Source organism: Orcinus orca, chromosome 3 (genome assembly GCF_937001465.1).
Source record: "Orcinus orca chromosome 3, mOrcOrc1.1, whole genome shotgun sequence".
NCBI classification, from domain to species: Eukaryota; Metazoa; Chordata; class Mammalia; order Artiodactyla; family Delphinidae; genus Orcinus; species Orcinus orca.
The window spans coordinates 4,451,786-4,477,215 of record NC_064561.1 but is presented as its reverse complement, the minus strand read 5'-3'; the positions used below and the strand labels follow the sequence as shown (position 1 = coordinate 4,477,215).

The 25,430-nt window shown below is 52.8% G+C and overlaps 1 protein-coding gene across 18 annotated transcripts in view; it reads left to right on the top strand.

Moving 5' to 3' along the window:
• The window catches only part of RANBP3 (RAN binding protein 3), a 57,012-nt gene that overhangs the window by 17,351 nt on the left and 14,231 nt on the right, over positions 1–25,430 (top strand). For 5 of the 18 annotated variants that reach the window (XM_049707592.1, XM_049707594.1, XM_049707591.1 and 2 more), the window contains exons 2-9: positions 1,261–1,316; positions 6,672–6,860; positions 15,120–15,156; positions 15,243–15,329; positions 17,342–17,413; positions 22,729–22,794; positions 23,667–23,759; positions 24,604–24,722. In XM_049707592.1, the coding sequence (XP_049563549.1) occupies positions 1,261–1,316; positions 6,672–6,860; positions 15,120–15,156; positions 15,243–15,329; positions 17,342–17,413; positions 22,729–22,794; positions 23,667–23,759; positions 24,604–24,722 (719 nt within the window). Of the gene's footprint in view, positions 1–1,260; positions 1,317–2,588; positions 2,735–3,204; positions 3,695–6,671; positions 6,861–7,367; positions 7,527–15,119; positions 15,157–15,242; positions 15,330–17,341; positions 17,414–22,728; positions 22,795–23,666; positions 23,760–24,603; positions 24,723–25,430 lie in introns of those variants that run through there. The other 13 variants (XM_049707603.1, XM_049707602.1, XM_049707605.1 and 10 more) reach the window with 9 other exon arrangements.

The following is a 25,430-nucleotide window of genomic DNA, read 5'->3' as shown; positions in this document are numbered from 1 at the left end:
CCGGAGCGTTCCCCTGATGCTCCAGACCACACCCTCCTACTACGTCCCCCACGAGCGCTCTCATGGCCTGCAAACTGTGTCCCCTCCTGCGTAGTGGTCCTGCCGGGTTAAAGCTGTGTGAGTGCGGGTTCCTGGTTCACCTCGGCTCCCCACAACTGAGGGAGGGGGAAGGGTCGTGCGAGTGCTCCCCAAATTCGTGATCCCCCGGCTTCCCATCCACGCCACTCTCCAGGCCTCGAGTACTGAGAGAGGCCCCGGGCACGCCCGCAGGACTCATGAGCGCACCCAGAGCCACGCGCCCCGGCCCCAGGCAGTGAGACAGGCGCCTCTGGGCCCCCCCACGGGTTAAGGCAGTCCTCGTCCAGAACCCGCTGGCCAGCGGCAGGGCCTTCCTGAGCGGCCGCCCGCTCGAGCAAGTGGCCAAGAGCCATGGACTCAGCTGCCTGAGAACGACCGGCGGCATCTCCCTGGTCCAGTGACAGCATCCCAAAGGGTTTCTTCCTTCAGCAGCAGCTGTGCAAGATGGCCTTTCAGACTTCTCACAACTCCACACTTTTTTTTTTTTAACGGGCGCTCACTTAGAGACCCAGGTGGAATGCAGGGCTGACTTGAGCGGAGTAAGCTCTCCAAAGAGCATGCGTCCCGTGGGCAGAGGTTGCAAATGGGTCATCCCTGGCCTCAGCTGGCCTGCAGATGTGGAAAAATTGAAAACCTAGGGATTTCCCTGGCGGGCCAGTGGTCAAAAATCGACAATTTCATTGCTGGGGTCCGGGTTCAATCTCTGGTCGGGGAGCTAAGATCCTGCAAGCCACATGGCGCGACCAAAAAAAAATGGAAAAACTAAACTAGTCTCCAGCCTTTGAAATTGGGGACCTGACATCTCTGCGCCTCGTTCCTGCAGCACCACGGTTGGTGGCGCTGAGTAGCAGCCACCCGGGCACCCTGCAGCCTGCCACTATCCACACCGCACTCCCTCCATCAGTGACATGGCCTGTTCTGAGTGAGTCTTGGAACCTTTTTATTGGTGTGTACATGCACACAGAAAAGTGCACGTATCCTACCACTGTGTAGAGTTTTTCACACTGAACACTTCCCCTCATCCATGTGAAGAAACTGTTTTCTAAGCTATTTGATGATCTTTTGAGTTACTAGTTTTATACCAGGTTTGTTTTTTGTTTTTACTTATTACAAACGAATGTAGCTTTGTTTACTGTACGAATATAGTGTTGGGGGGAAAAACACCAATTTTTCTTTTTGCAGAAAAGCCTGCCATTGCTCCGCCCGTCTTTGTGTTTCAGAAGGATAAAGGACAAAAGGTAAGGGGCCGGTATGTTCTCCCTTCACGTGGTTAACTCTGCCTTGTTTTCTCCCCAAGCTCTCTCTCCCCAGGTCGCATGGCCGAGGAACCTTCTGCCATGGAGAAAAAGCCCGGTGGCTTTAGGTTACCATGGCACGAGGTTAAGATGGGGTGTGTATGGACAGGGCTCAGAGACCCTGCTTTAAAAAAGCAGTGGAAGAATCAGCTTCCTTCTCATTCCTAATGATTTGCTTTAGAAGTACTGCTGTGCATTAGGAAATCTGGTAGGAGGGAGAGAAAGGGGGCCGGGGACGGGGGGAGGGAGGAGAGGAGAGGGAGCAGTGCTGGTTAAGGGGCAAGTAGGACCTTTAAAGATTTTCGCGGGATTTTTTTGGCTCCAACCAACTTGCCATAAATGCATTTTGAACAATTAGTAGTCAGCTTGCATTATATATTCACCACCCATCTTTGTTAGGTTGCTTCCCCCTTCTTGGGCTTTAAATGTCTTGTTTTCCCTGATGTACCTCGCCTAATTCATCGTGATGAGCTAGCAGCCCATCAGAGGACTAGTGGGTGCATGCGGCGGTGCCTTCCCACAAAGTCGTGTGTGGTTGCTTATCTTGAAGTCATTGGGGTTGTCTCCCTCCCTGAACGGATCAGCCTGGAAGGTCCGGGTTGTGTCCAGAGATGGTTGGTGTTCTGTGGTGATGCCTCCCAAGCTTGTATGAGGACTCCCCCTATTTGTCAAAAAAATGGATGGTCCCTGCCCTCATGCCTGGGACATGACAGCAGGTGTGATGTCATGTTCATTCAGGGTGACCAATGCGCTGCGTTGATGCAGGTGTTCTGAAATCCGTGTGCGTCTTGTTGATGAGGACAGCATTTGAGGGGCTTCTCGGCTCAGGGCTGTGACGCACAGACCAGGTGCTCGGATGGATATCCAGTCCCCCCACAGGGTGGCCAGCTTTGAGTTTGGGGGCTGCTGGCCTGGCGATTTGGGACTCCTGGCGGCCCAGCTGCTGCTTGTAAACCCTGCCCCTTGGCCTGAAAACAGAGCAGCCCCAGCGTTCAAGGGCTGTGCCGGGGAGGGCGCAAGTGCGTGGAGGGTGCGGGAAGGAGAAGCGGCTGCCCTGAGACCCCTACCCGCACCCCCGCGCAGGGTGTCTTCTGTGTCAGCCGGGGCTCATCTGCTAGGCTTGTTCTCAAATTAATCTTTCCCGTTGTTAATTCTTATGCCGAAGAATCTTTTTAGGAAACAAAACAAGGAAATGTTCTTCCCTTTTGGTTTCAGTTTTCCGAGTGGTATTTTCAAGATACATCAACCTCTGCCGTTCCCTCTCCCTTGGGCCCTGACCAGTGCATACATGTGTTTTTATCATTTGTCCTTTGGAAGTTCAGTCACTGTGAAGGGGCTTGATGTGCTTCTGGCTTTTAGAGGTGGGTGTGTTTGGTTTCTGCTTCAGATGTAAAATCACTTCTCTTAGGTTTTCCGTAAAATCGGGATTTTCTAGAATTTTGAGTTTTGTTATGATTTTCTTTTGAACCACTTTTAGTTTGAAACAGGGGTCGGCCAACTAAGAGGGCTGCTCCCACTGCTGTTTTTGTCAATAAAGCTTTATTGGCGTTCGGCCCCGCCTGGCCCGTGCAGAGAGGTGAGGCCACACCTGTGCTGTCCACAGCAGAGTGAAGGGGTTTGGACTGAGACCAGTTAGCCTGCAAAGTCGAACATATTTAGTATCTGGCCCTTTACAGAAAAAGTTTGCCAACCCAGATTTGAAACAAGTAATTGGAATGAATAATTCTTAAAACCTGAAGACTTTCTGACAGCCAGCAGGGTGAAACGCTAAAACGTAATGTTTATTTGACTGAATTTAAAATGCTTTTAAAATGACTAACTCTTATTTCAGTACTGTTTTCACGGTTGAGGTGGTTCTGTTGCTTCGTAATTCAAAGGCTGACTTAACACGTGTCACCTTCAGAAGGTTGATGCCAATTACATAAACGGTGTGAGGTTGAACCCGAAGAGTCTCCAGGGAGGTGCTCGTCACCGTGAAAACGTGCGCATCAAAATATTGACTCGGTGCCAGCTCTAAATGGGCTTCTAGAAATAACTGACCTCCAGCTCTTCAGAGTTCGCCTGCTGTCACACTTGTGTGACAAGATCATCGGAAGGGCACGGAAAACCTCTGCGTCTAACGGCAGAGGCCGGAGGAGCCTGCATGTCCGTCGGGGCCGCCCTCTGAGCTGCCGGGTGGGCGGCTGCCCAGTGGACACAGAGCCCTCCTCCTTTCTCTGCTGCTATGACAGCTCAGGCGTCGGGCGGGAAGGAAGTGGAGAGGCTTGGACAGCCGGCTCCATGGCCGCGTGGCTCCCCAGCCCAGGGGAAGCGACGGGAAGGTAGGTCTGCAAGGAGTGGCCACGACACTTCTCACAAAATGACACCTTGAGACCCTCCCAGCTTCCCCCCTTGCCGCGATTTCAGCCCTCCCTCCTCACGCCACAGTAGCAAGAGTTGGGAAGATCTGTTCAGGCTGCCGTTGTTTTTTTCTGAGGGAGCTTTTATTTTCCCTTTTCAACTTTCTGTTTTTGAAAATTTTTTCAAATCCTCAGTAAAGTTAAAAGAATGGTACTGTGGACCCTTGGGTATCCTTCACCTGGCTTCACCATTAACATTTTTATCATAAATGCCAGAAACGCTCGACTATAAGTTGCACCCACCTGACAGTTTTCCCCTAAATACTTCAGCACAAGTGTCTCCTAGGAATTCTTCTCCATGGCCCCAGTGCCATGGGCACGCCTGAGAAAATGATAATTAATTCAGAAATACCCTCTAATAGATAGTCCACATTGAAATTTTCCTAATTGTCACCTAGGTCTCCCATACAGCTGTTTTTTGAGCCACTTTTTGATCCACAAAGATCAAGAAGTCCCGTTGTCAACTGTGGGAGCATTACCTTCTTTCAGTGAATGATCTCTAAACCACCAGTGCCCCAGTGGGATGCACTCCAAGAGCCCACAGCCCCCTTCAAAGGCTTTGAAATCAAAAAGAAAAAAATTAGGCTGCCAGCCCAGACGTTTTGGTGTTGGTTTGGTGACAAAGACACACAAGATTTTCCGTCAGTCCCATAGACAGTTGGAGTTGCATTTGCAGCAAACCACAGCTTGGTGGTGGTGGCCTGCCGGTGGCATCCCTTGGTCTCAGGACAAGTCGTCAGATCCTCCCACTGTTCCGTGTTAGAGCATCGGGCAGCAGCGGAACTCCAGTCCTGACGCCCGAAATGCAAACCTGGAGCCAGACTGACAGCACAGGAACTGTCTCTACTGCTTTCCTGTTCTTGAGCTTCCTCAAGATGGCGCTCTTCACAAAATGCTTGCATTTCCACGCATTTGTGTTTTAGGGGCAAAAATGAAACCTTTTCTTAACTGGCTTGAATGGAGACAGACAGTTTTTTTTCCTTTAACGTGAAGAGAATTTGAATCTCCTTCTGTAGTTTGTTTCACTGTTTGTGACGACTGAACGTTTCTTTCATTTACTCTATTTTCCAAATATTTGCTAATCTGAAGGCAGAAGATTTTGGGGTTGCACTGGCAGGATAATGTCCATTTAGCAAAAAGGCAGAAAGCAGTTACAGCAGCAGTTGGGCAGGAAGCAGGGTGTCACCGACAACACTGGGAGCTTACTGTGTGTGTAACAAGCGTACCCTGTATGCGTGGTTTTTTGTCAGCCACGTATATTTTAGGATGATGTCAAAGCCTGCCAAAATCTCGATGTCCGATTTTAACAAACATGTTGAAAAACTACAGGCTCTATCTTGGTTCCTTAGAGCTTACTCAGACCCAAGGAGAAAATGCTGGAATGGCATTTGTATTTCTTTTTGGTCCTCCGACTTAGGCTTCATCTCTAGTCTGCCATGCCATGAGGGCATTTCTACATTTATATTCGTAAAGCAGGGATTTTAAAAAAAAATCCAAGTGGTTCTGAACAGAGATAGGCAATTTCCCCTAGAGCTCTGGGTTTCATTTTCTCTTTAAAATGGTGTTAAATCTCTAGCCATAAAGTAGCAGCAGACTGGTGCGTGGACCAACCTCGGTGCCTTGGACAGGTTTGAGGAATGGCCTGGGAAGGAGGGCCTTTTATGTCTTTGGCTCTCCCCTGCATAGGAAGAGTCGATTTGGGTGGCTTTTTTAGATGTATGGATGAGTTGTGTTGCTTTTGCTTTTTCATAAGAATGTTTGAAAGTTCTCTTAAAATCCTCTATGTAGTTCCTTTCATCTAGCAGGCTCACACATTTAAAAATAGTCCCAAGTCCTATCTAAAGAGGTTTCAGTCACTTCACAGGCAGGAAGAACACAACCGTGTCTGCAGGGAGGCAGGGTGGCCCCGTGGTCATTTAGTTCACAAAGCGAGAGAAACGTGTGGTGGACAATGCCAGGCAGGAGGCTTGGGGACCGGAGCCCATGTATTTATAACAGGACACCGGCTCTGTAACGCACCTCTCAAGAAGAATCTTGGCCACAGAGCCCTCAGCCCATGGAAGCCCCTTTAGAATCCCAAGAACCACCTCAAAGGATGCCGGGGGGGTCTGTGCTTTTGAGGACGAAGACTTTGGGGACCGGCTTCCCCTTACCCTGGCTGTTTTCTAGATAAGCCCTGGCTCGGAATGTGCGGTGGGAGTCTGGGAGAATTGTAGGCCGAGGGGCTCCCTCCTTCAGCCGGAGCCCCACCCACCTGTCACTGATACAAAACCGGCTCTCTGTGTGTCTGCCAACTCGCGGGGTCACCCCACACCTGCGCTCGCCGAGCCAGAAAGCGTTCCCTTCCTCTCGGGTTTAAGCGGCAGAGATGGGAAGGTGCTGGTGGGGCCGCAGCCAGTGCAGAAGCCCTGGCCCCGCTGCCCTGGCTCTCCCAGTGGCCAGACAGGGTGCTGGCGCCCACCTCCCCTCACGAGTATGTTTGAGTGGATGGGTAATTAAGCCCTGGGGACAGTTTGACACAATTGCCCCTGTTCCCCTCTGCTAGAGGCACCGCCCCCGTCTTGGTCACAGGGATGTTTCCTCAGTCGCTGCCATCGGCAGAGGATCTCTGCGCCACAGGGGCCACCTTGCAGTTTTCAGAAGGAGGGCCCAGCTTCTTGCACACCTCAGAGCTCCCTACCAGGTCCGCCAGCAGCAGGTCCGCGCTCACTGCCCTTCTGTCAGTGTGGAAGGCTGGCTTTGTGGAGCAGAACGCGGTAGCATGTGCCGGCTCTCTTGGCCTGACCTCCCGGGCAGGAGCTGAAGGCCGAGCATCTCCAGACCTTCCCCTGCCCCCCTCCCCTGCCCCGCGTTGCTGGCTTTATTTACATTGAAGGAAAATTGTCTTTTTTGCTCCCAGTCCTCTGCAGAGCAAAAAGACTTGTCGGATTCGGGAGAGGAGCCTCGGGGGGAGGCTGAGGCCCCCCACCATGGCACGGGTCACCCCGAGTCAGCTGGTGAGCATGCCCTAGAGCTTCCTGCCCCCGCTAGCGCTTCAGCCAGCGCTCCTGAAGCCCAGCTTCCTCCTTTTCCACGAGAACTGGCAGGGGTAAGTCCACCTCCACCCGGCATCCCATGGCCCGGGGCTCCCAACCCAGACTGGCCCCTTTCCCTCCGGGCCCCTCAGATCCACACCCCAGGTTGTCAGCAGCTGATGATAACTGAAAAGATAACAAAGGCCCTCTTCAACTCCCTTTAATTCCTGCTGCCAAAAAGTCAGGAAAGAGGAAGTCCCCTTTTACATTGAGACTTTCCTCGTTGGGGGAACATTTACCCATAGCCAGAAGCTAGTCCTGGTTCCTGAAGGAGGCGAGGGGGCAAAAGAGGAATTGAGTAGTGGGGTAGAACCTTCCACAGCAAATTCGGCCCCTTCTCCCTCCTTCCATTTTTCCTTCTCCTCTCCCTGAATTTGGGCATTCAAGTTCAGTTATCTTAGAAACACAAAAGGCTCCGGCTTCCTTGACCTATAGGAAAAGGTGTCTACCGCAGATTGCTTTGCAAGACTGGTTGTGTTTGGACTGTGGTTGGGCTGTGAACTGCTTGTCTTCGATCAAAGCAGGAAGAAGAAGAGACTCTTCCTTTGAATCCAGAGGGAATCCCTTGAGCCCTTTATCTTTGTATTCAGAAGGCTTTTGAAGATTATAGGTGGAGAAGATTGTGAGCTCTCCAGAACAAGAAATGTCTTGAGTTTTTGGAGTTTGATAAATTGGGAAAGGTAAACATTAGCCTACATTCAGGATCGAAAACCTCGTCGTCTCGGTACCTAGTGACAGAGTCCCCCATTCTCATGACAGGGGAAAATGACTGTCAAGAAAACAGAGGATCCCGCTCTGCCACACTGAACCCTGGGCAGCCTTGCAGGGTGTCACAGTCCCAGGCCTTACCCCAGACCTTTAGCGGTTCCCTGTGTCCCATCACCAGTCTCCTGTGTCCTTAAGGAAGCCGCTAAAATTCTCTTAGAGCCACCAAACCCTGGGATACGCAGGAATAAGTGATACTCAGCCAAGGTGAGGTTGGAGCCAAACTTTAACATTCTGGAGGGATCCGTGTGGGGCGGGGTATGGGGGAGTCCTGCGTGGCATAGAAATGGGCTTGGGGTAAGGAAGCCCACGAGAGGTTCCGGCCCGAGGTGCTTACACCAGAGAGTTCTGGGAGCATAGTCCTCACACGAGGGCTGACAGCAAGAATTCAGAGGCTTTTCAACTTTTGGGCTTGGAGGCAGAGCAGCTGCTGGAACCTTCTCCCAAATTGGGCGTTATGAGTTTCATGCCTTCGGCCTTTGCAGGTACATGTTTTCAGTTCCCTGAGAACAGATGATCTTTGTGCGGATCTGCCCAGGAGACTGGGCCCTTCTGCTGCTGCCTGGGTTGAAAAGCACGGTTTACGGAGCATCTCCCGCTGAAGAGGTTGAGGGTTTTCAGTCTAGGGTGGCAAACAGTAGAGGCTGTGTCACAGCAACTGCCTTTCCAGAAGCGAGGCTCTTTCGGGCCCCTTACTTCTGATGACCACTTGGTGAGACGGGGCCTGTGCAGGAAGCACCCTGGGGGCCTCGCCTTCAGGCTGTGGCCGGTCCAGGCAGTGATTTCTGAAGCCTGGCCGGTGGAGCTCGGCTCCTCATTTCTTTTGGACTGTGGGTCAGAGACTCTAATTCCGAGACATTCAAGCAGTGCCCCAACTGGCAAATGCAAGGTCAAGCGCAATGGCAGGGAGCCTGGGGATGGTTGTTACGTCACGTGGGAGAGAGTCGGGGCTGGGGGAAGCAGTTTCTGAATGTACCAGCGTCGTAGCCAAGGCCATGCCCGTGACATACACGCGCGTAACTGTGGGGATCCCAGTTCTGTCAGAAGTCCCAGCAGCGTGACCATCACATCACTTGTGACAGCTCTGAGTCAACCAGGGCTTTCTCTGCTGATTAGGCATCAAGGCAAAGTAACCTTTGTTTTTTAGGTCAATTAGGGCATAGATCAAGGCAGATGGAACCTGAGCCCAGCTTCTTCCCGGGCTGAGATGTCTATGGCTAACTCGGACTAGTTGCTTTTGCATCAGAGCAGATTTGGAGCTTGCTCTGTGCCACACTGGAGTTCAGGAAACACCCACATGTTACCCGACAGGTCCCATCCCTCACGTTTAGTCTCTTCTTTATTCCACGATCCCTTGAGCGAGTGTAAAGCTGCAAATTCTTTATAATAAATAGTGGCTCGCTGAATTGTTGCCTATAAAGGGCCCTTATCGTCTTTCAGTCTCATCAGAACTCTGGCCATTGAAGACTCAGTACCAGGAAAAAGTCTCAATATATCAGACTTCCTGGCTCTCAAAAGGCAGCTTGAAGGAGACCAAACCACATCCAGATTAAGTTGTCCGTTTGATCCGGAGAGAGTGAGCGTTCCCAATGCTCACTTGGAGGCTGGCTGGAGTCTACCAGACTGAAGCTCTGCATCAAGGCACTGCCGAGCCTGAAATATGTTTATGAGACCCACCAGGAAGCTTAGAAAGAGTCTGGACCCAGCCCCTCATCCTCTGGCATCTGCACAGGGTTTGACCCTCGTTCCACCCTGGCCCTGCCCAGCATTCACATCTTGGAAGGCCACCTCTCTTTTTCTTTTTTCAATGTCTGCCTTTTTGGTAAGAATCTCTGAGCTGGTTCCCTCAGTTACAGAATAAACAGCAGTGAATCTGCCTGTGGTCCACATGAAGGACACCCCTTAAGTGACTTTTAATCCCAGGCGTCCATTTTCCTGCAGCCCCAGCAGTGGGCTTTCTAAAATTTATTTACTTATTTATATTTTTTATTTTTGGCTGCGTTGGGTCATCGTTGCCGTGCACGGGCTTTCTCTAGTTGCAGCGAGCGGGGACTGCTCTTTGTTGCGGTGTGAGGGCTCCTCATTGCAGTGGCTTCTCTTGTTGAGGAGCACGGGCTCTAGGTGCGTGGGCTTCAGTAGTTGTGGCGCACAGGCTTCAGTAGTTGTGGCGCGCGATCTTAGTTGCTCCACAGCATGTGGGGTCTTCCTGGACCAGGGCTCGAACCCGTGTCCCCTGCACTGGCAGGCAGGTTCTTAACCACTGCGCTACCAGGGAAGTCCAGCAGTGGGCTTTCTAACTGGGCCGTCCAAATGGGGAATCACTGAGTCCCAGGCAGGCCAAACGGTGTCTGGCATTTTCTGGAAGGAATTTCCCTGACATGGTGTTGCTTTCTGGTCTTTTCCGGGAGGTCAGGAAGGCAGCACCGTTCATTCCTGCTCACTGCCCATTTGTCTGTGTCTGTGTCTCAGCTCCGTCCCCTCCTCCTGGACTGGCCTGGCAGCCTTGTCCTCTCGAGGCCACGCCAGGCAGCCTCATGAGAGCCATGTTTGGGAGGGGGGAGGGTGCAAGCCTTAGCAAAGTGAATGATCGTAATTTTATTTTTTTTTACAGTCATAATTGTATTTATTGATTTTTTAAATTTTTATTGAAATATAGTTGATTTATGTTGTGTTGGTTTCAGGTGTACAGCAAAGTGATTCAGTTAACGATTGTAATTTTCGTTGTTTCATCCTTTACACCAAGATCAGAAGCTTCTCACACCTGTGGTCCCATCCTGGGTTAGGCGTTCCCTCCTATTTTGTACTTGGCAACAGGGACTTATACGCACCTCACAGAATGAGCTGCTTCCCCTGAGGTTCCAGTGTCTTCTGAGGGGAGAGGACTGTGCTGCCTGTCCCGCCCGCTGGAGGGACTCAGGCCACCTTGCAGCGCGCAGTCAGGGCGGGCTTGCTCGCTAGGCCGCGGCCTTGCCGCCGTCCACTTCATTCGTTCACTAGCGCCAGAAAAATAAGTTGAAGTGTTCTCTTTGGTCTTCTTTCTCTTTGGCCTCCTCATGTAAGTGTTCGTTGGGCATATTTTCATCGTGGCATCCCTAAAGGGTGCTGGTCCCAGCGTCCCCGGGGTGTCATCCTGAAGCCCCAATCCTTGAGTGGTGGCTTCTGCTGTGGGAAGAAGCAGAGGAGGAAATGGGGCTTCCACACCCTGCTCTGTCCCCGCTCCTCCCCAGAGGCGCAGATCCTGAGAGCCTGCTCTTAAAATCCTCCTCACAGGAGTCCCTGGAGCAGTGGCTCCTGAGCTTTGGCTGCAGCCTTCTGGGCTCCAAGGAGTTGGGATTGCAAGGCCTGACTCCATGTGTGTCCCAGGCATTGTTCTAGACTGACCCCTGAAGAGCTGTTCCCTTGGTTGGGGCGAGGGGTGGCCCCCAGACCACTTTGACATGGAAGACGTCCTGTCCCCCCAGGCTGCTGTGTCTGAGGACAGTGTCTGTGGAGCTGGCATTGGCCTTGTGTGGGTTGAAGGGGAGCAGTGCACACCAGGCCTTTTCCTGCTTTGGGGGAAGACAGCATGAGGCAGCCAGGCCCAGACAGCAAGCGCAGGCCTTCCCTGGCAGGAGCAGGGGGCAGGCTGCTTCTCGCACGGGCAGTGGTGGAGGGTTTTTAGCTGTCAAGTAGGCTCCAAAGGCAAGCAGAAATAACTTCGCTTTGCAGTCTGTCTTCCTGCTTCCTTGCCCTGGTTCCTATTGAGGAGAGTTGTTGGCGTCACTTTCCTCACTGCTTCTGAGTCGGCTGTTTCAGACCCACCAGGAAGTTCCAGCAGCTTCTGGAAGGTCCTCCCAGTTGGGGAATCTTACTGTGCTGTCCTTTGCAGGCCTTAGCCTCCCAGCTTTTCCAGGACAAAGAGGCCTGCCACATGCCTGTGGGGTGGGTCTTAGAATAGACTCGGAGCATGGATTTGAGGGTCTCCTGGGGTCAGGGGTCTAGGAGTATCTGATCTTGTCTGGCCAGGTGCCCTTTCTTTTCCAGGTCACCAAAGGGGCTGTGGCGGAGGACAGGCTCCATTTGTGCAGTACTTGCTGAGCGTCTTTTGTGCAGTGTCCTGGGTGTGGGGTGTATGAGCTGTGAGCAGAACAGACAGGGTAGGGCCTCATGGTAGCAGGAGACAAACAACAGATGGACACATTAGATCACATCCCACTGTGATGCACAAAACAGGGCAGAGGCCCGAGAGAAGCTGGAGGGTAGGGTGGAGAAGAGCTGCTCCTGCTTGCTGGGTGATGATGTAGCCCATGAGCAGGGGTTCACCCTGGAGGTGGTCAGGGACAGCTGTGCAAGTAGCACGTGAAGAAGGAACACTGAGGCAGGAACAGGGTTGACATGTTCAGGAGACAGGAAGGAGACAACAAGGCTAGGGTGTGATGGACGAAGGGGGCCCAGTGCTGCAGGAGGCCGCCCGGCCTCAGCAGTCCTGGGCCCCAAGAGGCGGGGCTGCAGCCCCTGAGGTCTGGGTACTTTTCTGGAGACAGGCTCCTAGCACCCATCAAATTTTCAAGGAGACCCAGATCCCTGAGAGGTTTGGGGTGTCACTGGCAGAGGTGAGGAAGTTAAGTGTTGTTAAAAGTGCCCCAAAATACACAAAGCAAAAACTGACAGAATGAAGGGAGAATAGACAATCCAGTACATTGTTGGAGACCTCAGTGCTCCTCATTCATGTTCAGGTGCTAGAACGTCCAGACAGAAGCAGGACGAGGACAGAGAGGACTTCAGCAGCTGCAGGGTACACGGTCCTCTCAGGGGCATGCAGGAAGCTGCAGGATGGACCACTCACTAGGCCACAAAACAAGTCTCAGTAGATTTAAAAGGATTGAAATCACACAGAGTCTTCTCGGACCACAATGGGATAAAATTAGAAATCCGTAGCAGAAGGAATGCTCGGAAATTCACACATGTGGAAATTAACGTAGCTAGCCAAGAGGAAAGGCGGGGGTCCTCTTGAGATTGAGGTGACAGGGAACTGGCCTCCCCAGCCGCTGAGAAACAGGACGACGCTCTGGCCTCACAGCTTTTGGGTCCGTTGCTCTGTGTGTAACTTGGGGGACACATGCCTTGGCAGCTTCCCCATGGCCCATGGAGTGCCTGGAATCCGGCTGCTTCCACTGAACACAGGCCAGTGAAGCCCCACTGTGTGCTGGGGCCACACCCTTCTGGAACTTAGAGGCTAGAGGGGGACCCTGACACCGACCCACGGCTGGAGTGAGAGCCGTGGAGAAGTGCAGGGAGCGGTGGGGCCACGGCCTGAGGGGTTTTCGTCTGGGGGGCAAGGGAAGGGACAGTGTCCGTGGGTGAGGGAGCAGTGTCTACAGAGGCAGGGGGCTGGCCATTTTCCAGGTGCCAGAAGTCATTCAGGAAGCAGCGGATCCCACAGGCCCCAGAGGCTGCCATGGGCAGGTTTGGGAGAGTTGAGATGCTTGTTGAGTGAAAAGGTGGGGGGTGGGGGGAGTCGAGGATGGGACTTGAGGGCGAGGGCTGGGCTGGGGATGGCCGGGCCTGCTGTGGAGGAGTAGGAGGGAGGGGCCTGGAGCCTGCACCTTCATGGTGTCACCCAGGGCAGGGGAGCATCTGAGAGGAGCACCCGATGTTCTGGTGACATGGCTCCGTTCTGTCAGATGCCAGCCTGGGCCCCGTAGAATGACAGCACTGCAAGAGCGCCTCTCTGGGTCCCCCATGCTAAGACCCTCTTCTCTGCTCCTCCAAGGGTCCCCTGGTCCCTCACCTGGCTCTCCCACCTCCCCCAGCACTGCCCCAAAGTATGACATCCCGAGGGGGTGAGCTGGCTGGGAGAGCGTGGCCTGTCCATTTGCGAGCCATGTGGCACTGCCTGCTTAGCCCACTGACCCCCTGCACCTCCCTCCCTACGGAGGAAGCGCTGGCCCCGCCATTTTCAAAGCGAAGAAGTGGAAGCTTGGGCCAGTGAAATAATTTGCCCCGCGTTTCAGGTTTAGGACATGCAGAGCTAGGAGAAGCTGACTAGGCTTGGCAAGCCTTCGAGAGCAGGATTTAGTGCCTTCATGCTCTGAGCTCGGGCCCTGGCCACTGTTTTGCACTCATGTAGAGCCAGCCTGCTGGACCCTTGGGTATTTTATTTCATTTTGGGCCCCATGATATGTTCACATATTGAGCCCCTGTTGTGTTACGAGGGTTTCGCGTTTCCCAGGCATTTTGGTGGATGGTCTCTGATGGGGGGGGTGGGGGGGAAGGCCAGGTTGGGGTCCTTTTCTTACCATCCAGGCTCTCACTGTCCTTTAGGATGGGTCTGCAAACTCTGCCCCGCCCCTGTTTTTGTCCAGCCTGCAAGCTAAGATGGTGTTTTAAAGGATTGTAAAAACAAAATAAAGAATATACAACTTGTGGCCCGAATGGGGCCTGTGAAGCTGAAAATACTTTCTGGCCCTTTACAGGGAAAGTGCCACCCCAGCTCTGGGAGGTCCCCCGGCTCCTCGTCTGCAGTTTTCTTATTTGCAGCAGTTACTGCTTTTACACACGGCTTTGCAGCTTGCCAAGCACTTTCCCATGCATCATCTCATTTAATCCCTAACAGCTCCTCGAGGCAGGTGGTCCTCCTTTGGCTAAACTTAACTCCTGAGGGGCTTTTCTGAAAATAAACAAATTGGCTCCCCTGCTTGCTCTTAAACCGGTGACCCGGGGGCGGGGGTGGTGATGTTCACCCTTCAGAGTTTGCTTTTGGCTGCTTAGTTCTGAAGAATCTCATGTCCCTGAGAGGGGATGTACAGCAGGGACTGTGTATTATCCCACGTGGGGCGGGGGCTCGTTATAAGCTTCTTAATTGCTCGTTCGCATTCTAAAATTAGAGGTTGTCAAGGAGGAGATGCTTCAGCCACCTTTCACTCTCAGCTGATGATTGTTCGGTGGGTTCTACGGTCTGAGCTGTTGTACCTGGGGATTCTCTTCTGAACACTTCAGCCCAAGGCTTCAAAGCTCTCGGCTGCTCTGGAAATAACAGCCCACCTTGAAACAGTTCCATACCATGGGATGTGCCAGGGCCAGGAATGGGAACCACCATGACCCAGTGTCACGCAGCCAGCGTCAGCGGTCCTGCAGCCCTTCAGGGTGCAGAGAGGGTTGCTTTCCAGCTCTTGGCAAAGTGAACTTGGCCAGATCCAGTTTCAGTGTTTGAATTGGGGGGCTGGGGTGGGGGAACGCCAGTTAGCTGTACCCAGTGGAGAAACACGGAAACTGATCCTGTGCTGGGAACGCGTTCCCAGCCGTTAAGAGGATTCCTTGGCACGAGGCCTGGTGAGGCAGAGGCGTGACGGTTCATGGGGGATTTTTGAGCATTAGGTTGAAAGCCTGTCTGTGACCCGGGTGACTGAGCCCAGGCCACGTGCCCTCAACGCTACATTTCGGGATCCATTTGTGGCAGAAGTCAGGAGCTGCCGGGCCCTGGGCCACGCGGCCCTCTCTGACCGCGCTTACATGTGTTCTTGTTTCAGAGGTCAGCCGGAGGCTCCAGCCCCGAAGGTGGAGAAGGTGAGGAAATCTCTCAAATGTTTCACCAGTTTTGGTTGTAAAAGCGGAAGCAGCCTGATTTTTCTCCTCCTCCTCATTTTCTGTAGATTCTGACCGAGAAGATGGAAATTACTGCCCTCCCGTCAAGCGAGAAAGAACATCCTCTTTAACGCAATTCCCGCCTTCACAGTCAGGTAACAGTTGCAGCCCTTCGATAGACGGTGAAAGCACCTGTGTTTCCAAGCCCGCTGTTCCCCTCCAGCGCCTCACACCCCTGTCTGTCCCCTGTGCACATCCCGTTAGAACTCAGTCTCCGTCAGGAGTGAGGCTGGAGCGTGCCCGAGGGTAGCACAGGTGCCCCCGTCTGGAGGGGTGAGACCTAGTAGACTATTAATAAGCAAGGCTTGCGAAGAAATCGTCCCTCTGAAAGGGACCGTCAGGGCCCTGGTCGGGGCTCTGACCATTAAGCGCACGTCCACCTTGCAAGGCCGCTGGCTATGTGTTGACTGAAGGTGGGGGAAATGGGGTGTCCTCCTGGCCCTTCAGCCATGTGCCTAGAGCCCGGTGGGCCAGTTGAGAATCCCAGGCACACACACAGACAGTACATAGGAGGGAGTCCAGTGGCCCCAGCAGGCACTTTGGTGGTGGAATACCGTGAGCTCCCCGACGAGGGGGCTTGGGGGAGCCTGGAAGGGTTGGCCAGGCTGGGACCCTGTCCCTGTGGTTGTGGCTGGGCCCAAGGGCTTGGAAGCTCCAGCCTGGTGCCAGGTCTGCACACACACACACAGGCCAGCAGACCAGCTGGTGGACACAGGCTGGTTCAGGCAAGAGGCGGGTTCCTGGGGTAGAGGGAGATGCTGGGACTACTTAGCAGGGGGCTCTGCAAGCCTGGGGACACCCCTGCGCCTTGGAGGGTAAAAGCTGCGGCAGGGTTCCCCACTCCCGCCCCCGGTCCTGGCTCCGTCCACTCTGGCATCGCCCCGTGCTGTCTGCGGTGCTGGATTACAGACACTCTCCAGTTCCCCAGCTTGAAGTTCATTCTTGGGAATTCATGTAAAACATTTACAAGTGTGAGCCCTAAGGATATCACTTTAAGGGAAAAAAAGACACTCCTGGAAGCTTTGTTTCTGCTTCCAAGAATAATGCAAAAGTCACAGGAATGTACAGTGTAGAAAGTGAGTGTCCTCTTACGCTCATCCCTGTAACACTTAATTTCATGCCTGTTCCCTGAACACTTGTTTTGGACATTGCCTCATCCTTTTTCACAACTGCGGGAGACCCCCCTGAATAGAGGCACTGTCGTTTGCTAGCCAGGCATTGAGGAGCCGTTCGGGCGGTCCACAGTGCAGGCTGCGGTTACGTCCTTTTTCTAAGGAGCTCTGCACGCTTGTCACGTGAGCCTTACCACAGGAGGAGGGAGCGTCCACTTCCTGGCCTTGATCGTACTCCTTCCCGCTCACCGTCCACTGCTGAACCGCACTTTGCGCATCGAGAAGGTGCAGCGGAGAAGAGAGGAGGTGGTTTGTGCTGTGACCGTAGGCTGAAGGGGTAGAGGACCAGCAGGCGTTAGCCCTCTCCTCTCGCACGTCACCACCTAGGGGATGCTCAGCGCTCAGCCATCAGGGGAGTGGAGCCACAAGCAGTCCCACGTTTGGAGGCCTTTGCACTGCACTGTTTCCACTTAGCTAGCTGCCTTCTGTCCGCACAGTTAGATCTTCAGCCCCACTGCATTGTTGCCTGGCCCACAACCCGGGAAGCAGTTGATTTTGTAAGATCCTAAACAGGTGAGGGGAGGGGGTCTGCAGCCAGCCGAGCCCCGACTGGTGACAAGGAGCAGGGCCTGAGGCTTGGCCCCAGGGGAGACTCGGAACATCGGGTGCATCCGCTTCCCTCCTGGCTGCTCCCACAGGGGCACAAGGACGAGGCAGGTGGCCACAGCAGGCCAGAGTCAACTGCTAGATATCAAACAGATTCAGGCTGTTCCACTGGACACCCACCTTTCTTGTGCTTTAGAAAGAGTCCCAGGGTTTCACTTTTACTGGGAGTTGCCAAAGGCCAGGTTCACAATGCTGACCCCCCTTTCCCCAACGGTGGGGCCTGGAGATGACCCCTCAGGTGGGAGAAGTGATCCTGTGCACGTCTACCCTGCCTACTCACACTGTTTTTCCTCTTGTTCCCTCCCCTGCCTGCACCTCCTTGTTGACAGTATCAAAAAACAATGTTTTTATGCCATCCACCTTCTGCGAGCCATCTGCAGGCAATTCTGACTCAGAACCAGGTGAGCCCTCGCGTCCCTTTACCTTTCTCGGCTGGTCACTGGGGGTTTCCTGGGATGAAAAGCAAGGTCTTAATTGGGAATGGGTGGTTTGAAGGCAACCTTCTTTTTCAGTTCCTAAATGTTCCCCAACTCTTCACTGCACAGATTTGGAATCTGGTGTGAGGCAGGCTTCATCAGCCCTTAATTTCTGTTTCTACAAGCAGGGCCTGGTTACAAGGAGTTGCAAGTCCTTTTAAAAAAAAAAAGAGAGAGAGACAAGCAAAAACAAAAAAAAACTGTAATGAAGTATACTACTCATTTTTCAAAAGTTTACACAAATAATACGTTTGTATCATTAAAAACTCAGAAATACATAGAGTAAAAGAATCCACCTCTCCATTTCCCACGCACTCTGCCATCCCAGTGGTAACCACTCTGAAGTTTATGTAATTTTCCAGACCCCTTCTCTGCGTATTAAATTCTCACATGAATTAACATTACTTAGATCTGTTTAGATAAATATATTTAATCAGAGCCTTAGAATTTTAAGGAAAATAGCTTGATCCTTTCTGAAGAATGTGGGGCTTTCCTTTTTTGGTCTCTCACTAGAGAACCAACTCCAAGGTTTCCTGAAAGTTTCTCCCACGTGGCTGAAATTCCTCATAAAAGATTTAATGAGCGAGTGTAACCATCTTAATTCTGTAACCCAACCTGCCTTATATAAATTCATTGCCGACTTCAAAAGCGCTGCGAGACCAGTCATACTCTGGCACGAGGGCACTGTCGAGGGAAGAGGCAAGTTGTTAGAACGTTGAGGGTTGATTTCATGACATTGTTTCAAACAGTTGAATTCATTTTGACTCTAAAGGCAAACTGTTTTGAGCTGACCCCCCTCACGGGGCCTGAAGAGGAGCTTGGTTTGTAGGGGTCCTTGGGAAGACCTGGGCACTGGCCTAGCGAGTCACGTTCTGAACCCCGGGGGCCGTGTCAGCCGTGGTGGGTGATCAGCCACTGAAGCCAGCCCTCGAGCTCTGTTAGGAATCTAATGCTCGCCCCCGAGGTGTCTGTGCGACAGCCCCACTCCCACTTCTTCCCCGAAACCTTTATCCTGCAGCACTGAGAGCAGGGCAGCCCTGAGCAAGGCGGGTAACTCGGACCTGCCTCCGAGGCCTGCCACAGCCCGGCCGGCCCCTGGACCCGCTGCCACGTGCAGCGGTGATAGACTGGCTCAGCCGCTCTGCAGAGTGAACTTATTCTTAGCTCCTTGCCTGCCTGCCTTTTATTTTTTTTAGCTTTAATTTTTGCGGGAAAAATTGTAACACTTAAGAATGGTAAAGCACTTCTCTATCCCTCTACCTAGAGACCCCATTCGATTTTCCCGGGGCGTCCCAGTGATGTCCTTCATGGCAAAGGCATCAGATCCTGGCTCACACATCACGTATCTGCAACAGTCCCTCGAGCTTGCCTCGGCTTTTATAACCTTTCAGAGTGCAGGCCGGTTACATTGGAGAAGGCCTTCAACCTGGCTTTCCCGCTGTTTCCCGGTGACTGGACCAACTTACCCTTGGGGGCTAGAACACCACAGAGGTGAAGCTGTGTGCTTCCTGTGCACTGTAGCAGGTGACTCATGGCATTTACTGTCCTGTTACTTGAATAGGGCGGAGCCCGCCCAGGTTCTCCACTGAAAAGTCATTTTTCACCCTTTGATTAATATTTTCTGGAGAGATACTTTGAGACTCTGGAAAATCTCATTCCTCTTCTTACTTTTTGCTGCAGTGTTAGCCTCCAGAGATGTTTTCTTGCTGGGAGCGGCTACTCCTCTGGTGATGGCCGGCCGGGGATTTTCTGCCTCCTGTGGGTCGGCGCTCTGCTGGACAGCAGAGCTCTTCTCTGCCACTGCTTGCTCATGTGTTTACTAGAGCCACATGGATGTTTGCATTCCTGTTTTAGTCAGTGGGTTATAATCTGTTGTTATTAGTGTTTACCATAACATTCAGATTTTATCTTCACCATGAGTTTATTTTAATCATCCCACAGTTGGCTGCCGGGAGCTGCGTCAAGCCTGTGCCCCTTGGCCATGTCCGCATCATTCTTTCGAGCATGTCCTTTTCTTTCTGTCATAAGGGGTTCCAGGCTCATCTTCTTCCCTCCCTTTCCTCAAGGGGATCCTGGTTCTGCTTAGTGGAGAGTGGTCTCTAGAGACCAAGATCTGAGTGCTCTGCGTGCTGGTCGCCGTTGGGCTGTCGCCGCTCCCAAGCCCTCTCTGTGCCCAGAGCTGAGACCACACACAGCCAGGAGCACAGACATACGTAGACCTCTTCGCCTACACACACTCACATCTGCACGTGTTTCTGTGCCTCTGCTATTCTGTCTGCTTGTATAGGTCACCCCCGGTTCGGGTGGGTGCTTCCAGCACCAACAGGGTTCATTGTAGCCCCACCTCCCCCCCTTCCCCCCCTTCGTATTTCTGCCTCTTTTCTGACAGCAAGAAACCTGGCTCCCTTTGTCCTCAACACACTTACTCATCGCTCAAGCCCCTGCCAAGCTGCCTTCTCTCAGATTCTTTTTAGCCTGTGGTACACACCAGGTTAAATTCTGATCTGCCTTCCTGGTTAAATCCAGAGTTCCCTCATCACCTGGGTCTCTCTGAGGTGGGGCACAAAAAAGCCTGCTTGCTTCAGGCATGATTCAGAGGACGGAGGCTGCCCCACAGCAAGCTCACGGGGGGCCGTGCATGTGCCCTTGAGAAGACACGGGTATAGCGGCCTGTGCACCCCTGTGACCTTGGCGTGACCTTGCACCCCCGTGATGGGCTCTGGCCATCAGGCAGTGCCTCTTCACTGCACCCTGACTGCGTTGCAGGACAAGTGAGCTTCTGGAGGCCATGAGAAGAGACCACGTTTGTTTCAGTGCAGACAGGGCTTGTGGCAGGACCTCCAGGGTGCGCCACCCTGTAAGCACCCTCCCTGCTGCTCTGGGCCCCGCTGTCCCGAGTCCCTGGTTGCCATTGCGAGTGTGGCACACACGCCCGTCTGTGTCTCCATTCACCGCAGCATTCAGCATGGATGTCCTGTGCATCCTTGGGGTGGGCCAGGCACTGGGCCCAGTGCTTGGGGTCAGTGGCAGTGACTTTCCAGGCCTGTCGCCCCTGCTGGTTAGCCTGGTCAGCCCCAGGGGTCCAACGGTCAGAGCAGGGCGGTGAGAGCAGTCTCTAGCCCCAGTGTGAACACTGCAAAGCCAGCTCTAAGGGCTTTTTAAAATCACCTGAATTACGAATTTTATCGCATTTTTTTTAATGTTTCTAAATTGCCAATCATCTTCTGAATAATGCTGAGCTTTGAAAATGTAATTCAGTATTTCCCTTCCCAAAAGGAACATCTGGCAACATGTCCTCCCCTGCATCCTGTGCTGTCTGGCTCTCCTGAGTGTGGTGTTAACGACCCCTCTACGGGAGAAACCAGCTCCACCAGCGCAGACTCCCCGGAGCCCGTAGGGATCAGCTCCTTCATGCAAGCTAGCAGTGAGAGTTACTTATTGTAACCTGTTTTTGCCCAAGGAGAGCAGTTTGGCTCACCAACACATAGCCCGCAGGAAGAGGGCCTTCCTGTTTAGGAATTCTTTTGGGTTTTGTTTTGTTTTTTTTTTTGGCTGAGTTGGTTCTTCGTTGCTGCGTGCGGGCTTCCTCTAGTTGCAGTGAGCGGGGGCTACTCTTCGTTGCGGTGCACGGGCTTCTCGTTGCGGTGGCGTCTCGTTGCGGGGCACGGGCTCTAGATGCACGGGCTTCAGTAGTTGTGGCTCGCGGGCTCTAGAGCGCAGGCTCAGTAGTTGTGATACACGGGCTTAGTTGCTCCGTGGCATGTGGGATCTTCCCAGACCAGGGCTCAAACCCGTGTCCCCTGTATTGGCAGGCGGATTCTCAACCACTGTGCCACCAGGGAAGCCCCCCTGTTTGGGAATTCTGATTTGATTTTGTTTCATACCTGAAAGTGTGGGCTGACCAGGTGTGTTTGTGGTGGTGTTTTTGTGTACAGTTGAAGGGTTTCTAGTGTATCTACAGAGTTGTGCACCCATCACCATAATTAACTTTAGAACATTTTTGTCACTCCAAAAAGAGACCCTATACCCTTGAGCAGTCACTCCCCACTTTGTCTTTCCCAGCCCCTGGCAACCACAAATCGACTTTCTGTCTCCGTGGATTTGCCAGCTCTGGACATTTCATTGTAAATGGAGTCATACACTGTGTGGCCTTTTGGGGTATCTTTCCATTTATTTAAGTCTTTACTTTCTTCCAACAATGTTTTGTAGTTCTCGTTGGTTCAGTTTATTCCCAAGTATTATATTCTCTGTGGTGCTATTGTAAATGGAATTGTTTTCTTCACTTTTGGATTGCTCGCTGCTGGTGTGTAAAAACAGGCAAGGGATTTCTCTGTCTTGATCTTGTTCCCTATGACCCGAAAAGGGTTTTTTTCCCCCGTGGGCTGGACCTTAGCACAAAAGTGAGGCTGCCTCTGGGACCCAAAATGCTGCAGTCCCTGGGCTCTTCTGGGGACAGACGTGTCCTATTGGAGTCACAAGGCTTTTTATCCTGATGCTTCTGGTCAGGGAATGCATTAGACTGTCTCCCCCGCCCCCTGAGATGGGCAGAGTCACCAAGGTGCAGGGATTAAGGGATCTGTGTGTACTGGTGGCTGAGCTGAAACCAGGCTTTGAGCCCCTGTGTCTGTCAGCTCTGCATAGTTGTCCATCCCAGACTTCGTCCTGAGGGAGGCCCCGCCTCCTCCTCCTGGGCCTCCCAGCGCCCTCATTAGCTGCAAGCACTCCGGGCACATCTGGAGAGAGCCTGCCGTCTGCCACCTTTGATCTTTCACCACAGAAAATGCATCTCATTTCTCAGAGGTCTGCTGGTAGTAGAGAAGCTTCTCCTGATTACAGCCGTGTCCTCCTGGAAAGGGAGCTGGGTCCCAGGGACCAGAACTCTGTGGCTCCCTGATATTCCTTGGGGCCCGCGAGCACAGCCCAGCCTCCGAGCTCTCAGCCCCGGCAGGTAGCTGGGTGGGTGGACTGCAGCTTGACCAGCCCCACACATGCCCTCCAGTTTTCTGTTGCCAGCAGTTCACCCCAGGGCCAGCACTGCCTGCAGCCCTCAGCCTCCTCCCTTACAGACGGGATTGGATGGGCCTCTGCTCTTCTGTTTTAACTTGGAAACATTTTCCCTAGTTCCCCAGGCCCATGGCCACCGAAGCCCAGACCACAGTCCTCTTCTGCCCCTGGTCCCTCCTAGCTTTGCTGCCCCACCCCAGGCAGGCCCGCTTTTTTTTTTTCTCTTATGCTTGTAGAGGAAAAGAGCAGTGGATTCCGGTTGAAGCCGCCGACCCTGATCCACGGCCAGGCACCCAGTGCAGGTGGGTGTCCGCCTTGAAGGAGGAGCACAGAGTGGCTGCCTTGCGGCCTCTGCGTGCCAGTGCGGTCCGGGCTCACTTTTCTGACACGTGAGCACTGGAACACTGCTGGAAAGAGCCCGTCGGACCAGGGAGGTTCTCCTGCCTGTGAGCCCGCTGTCCCGAGGAGGTGGCGGCGAGGGAGCGGGCCCGGCTTGGTGGGTGGCGTTCAGGCTCCGTGCCCGGCAGTAGCTCAGTTGTGAGACTGTCTCTGCTGAGCGATCTGCCCACAGCGTTAACCCTGAGTAGCAGAGCAGCCGCTAGTGAGCGGGGCCCGGCACTCGCGCCATCGAGACACGTCACATCCAACGGGAAGCCCTTGCAGGGCCTGGAGCGTTCTCGTGGTCCTTGCCCTGTATGCTTGGCAGAGGGATTTTCTCAACGTGGCATTTTGAGAAGCAGGTGCAAGGGGTACCTTTACGTGACCCGTAGCAGAGTCCTAAACTTTGAGAGGTGAACTGTGGCTTCGCTGCTTTCCCCTCACCGTCTGCCCTTGACCCTCGAGCCCCACGCTTGAGAACAGCTGTCTCTTGGTCCCCCCTGTAGCATTCCTGTACTCACTGGATTAATTTGCAGACATGATCAGTTTCATGGGGGTTTCATTTAATCACATATAAAAATAACAATAGCCAGAATTTGTATGTCTAACTGTAGAGAAAATATCTTGGGTTTTTAATTTTTTCAGTATGCTTCCCTGTAAAGTCTAGCCCAAGAGGGACATCAGATGCGTTGTTGGGGTGAATTTTTCTGTAAAGTGCCTGAGAGCTGGCGTGGGGGTGGGTTGCATTTCTGCCCTTGCGGTCGGAGGGCCCGGGCAAGCCGACCTCTGTCCCCAGGTCTGCCGAGCCAGAAGCCCAAGGAGCAGCAGCGGAGCGTGCTTCGCCCAGCAGTGCTACAAGCCCCGCAGCCAAAGGTGCTCTCACAGACCGGTGAGTGACTCGGCCGTGGCCCCTCCCAGGCTCACACGTCAGGGCACAGCCGCGTCACGACACAGGTGGCTTTGGCCCCGTCTGCTGAACGCACTGGGAAATAGAGTGCTGGAGAAACAAGCCCTCAAATCCCCAATGAGCCTGGAAGACAGGCAGTTCCACTGGCCTCCTGAGAGCTGGCCCCCCAGCCCTGAGCGGCCCAGATGCGTCCCTGTGTGTTTGCAGGCAAAACTCAGCCCTGTATGTCTAAGAGACCTGAACCATATTTCTATTATATCCACAAAGGATGGGGTTTTCAGTTCATCCTTAATTTTCTTAATACTGATAAACTTTTCTTCTCTTCCTCTTAATCTTTCCCTACAATTCAAGAGCTTTTCATCGGGAGCAAAAATAGTTAATATTTCTGAAGGGTTTTAATTGCATGGAAAATTGTTTTGGTCTAATACTAAACAAAGCCAGATTTAAAGTTGTACATGTCACATAATCTCAACTGTTTAAAGGAGAAAGTGCATAGAAAAAAGACTCTATTAGTAAAACTAGTTTTATAAAACTCATAATTATTCCCCAAATATATTTTCTTTTTTTTTTTTCGCCTAAGTAGTAGTATTTCTAAATAAACTGAAAATTCACATGGTTCTTTGTGGAATAAGTAATAAAGGATTCTTTCTTTTGTGAGGTGTTAGTTTTGGGTTTGGGTTTTTCTAACCTAAGAATTTGTATTGATTCCAGATCCTTTCCTTTAAGAAGGAGACATTACACTCTCAGCCCAAATGGTAGAAGGCAGCGGTGCTGAAGGTGGTCCGGGCTGACCTCTGAGATGTCTGCTGTCCTTTTCTCCCCACAGTCCCGAGCAGCGGCACCAACGGGGTCAGTGTCCCGGCAGACTGCCCGGGGGCAGCGACATCGGCTTCGCCTGACAACCCCGCCCGGAGGAGTCCCTCTGACGAGGCACCAGCACTTGAGGTCCGTCGGCAATGGGGCAGGGAGTGCACCGCACGTGAAGCTTCTCAGGGCCTCACCGGGCACATGGGCTGTTGACCACTCTGGGCTGTATCCAAGCTGGCCCATGCTAAAGCATCCTGATTTGCTCAGAGGTCTCCATGTGTAACCACAACTGACTGGCCAGGTCACCAGACCACCAAGAACTCCACAGTTGGTTTTGAGTGAAAGGGGCCACGAGCAGGGCTCTGGCACTTAGGGCCGGATAGCCCAAGGCCTGTTTCGTTTCCACGCACGTAGTCTGTTGGGGCCTTGTACCGCTGTACTTGGAGAGATGTCTCCCGTCCCTCTTCCACAGCCGAGCAGTTCCTCAGGGGTTCATACACATGTGCTGCTTCTAGTGGCAGAAGTGTGCTTGGGAGTTCGCTCAGAAATCCTTTGTTTTATTTATTTATTTTTATTTTTATATATTTATGTATTTTTGGTTGCGTTGGGTCTTTGTTGCTGTGCGCAGGCTTTCTTTTTAGTTGCAGCAAGCGGGGGCTACTCTTCGTTGCGTGGGCCTCTCATTGCGGTGGCTTCTCGTTACAGAGCATGGGCTCTAGGCGTGCAGACTTCAATAGCTGTGGCACGTGGGCTCAGTAGTTGTGGCTCGTGGGCTCTAGAGCGCAGGCTCAGTAGTTGTGGCACATGGGCTTAGTTGCTCCGCGGCATGTGGGAATCTTCCCGGAC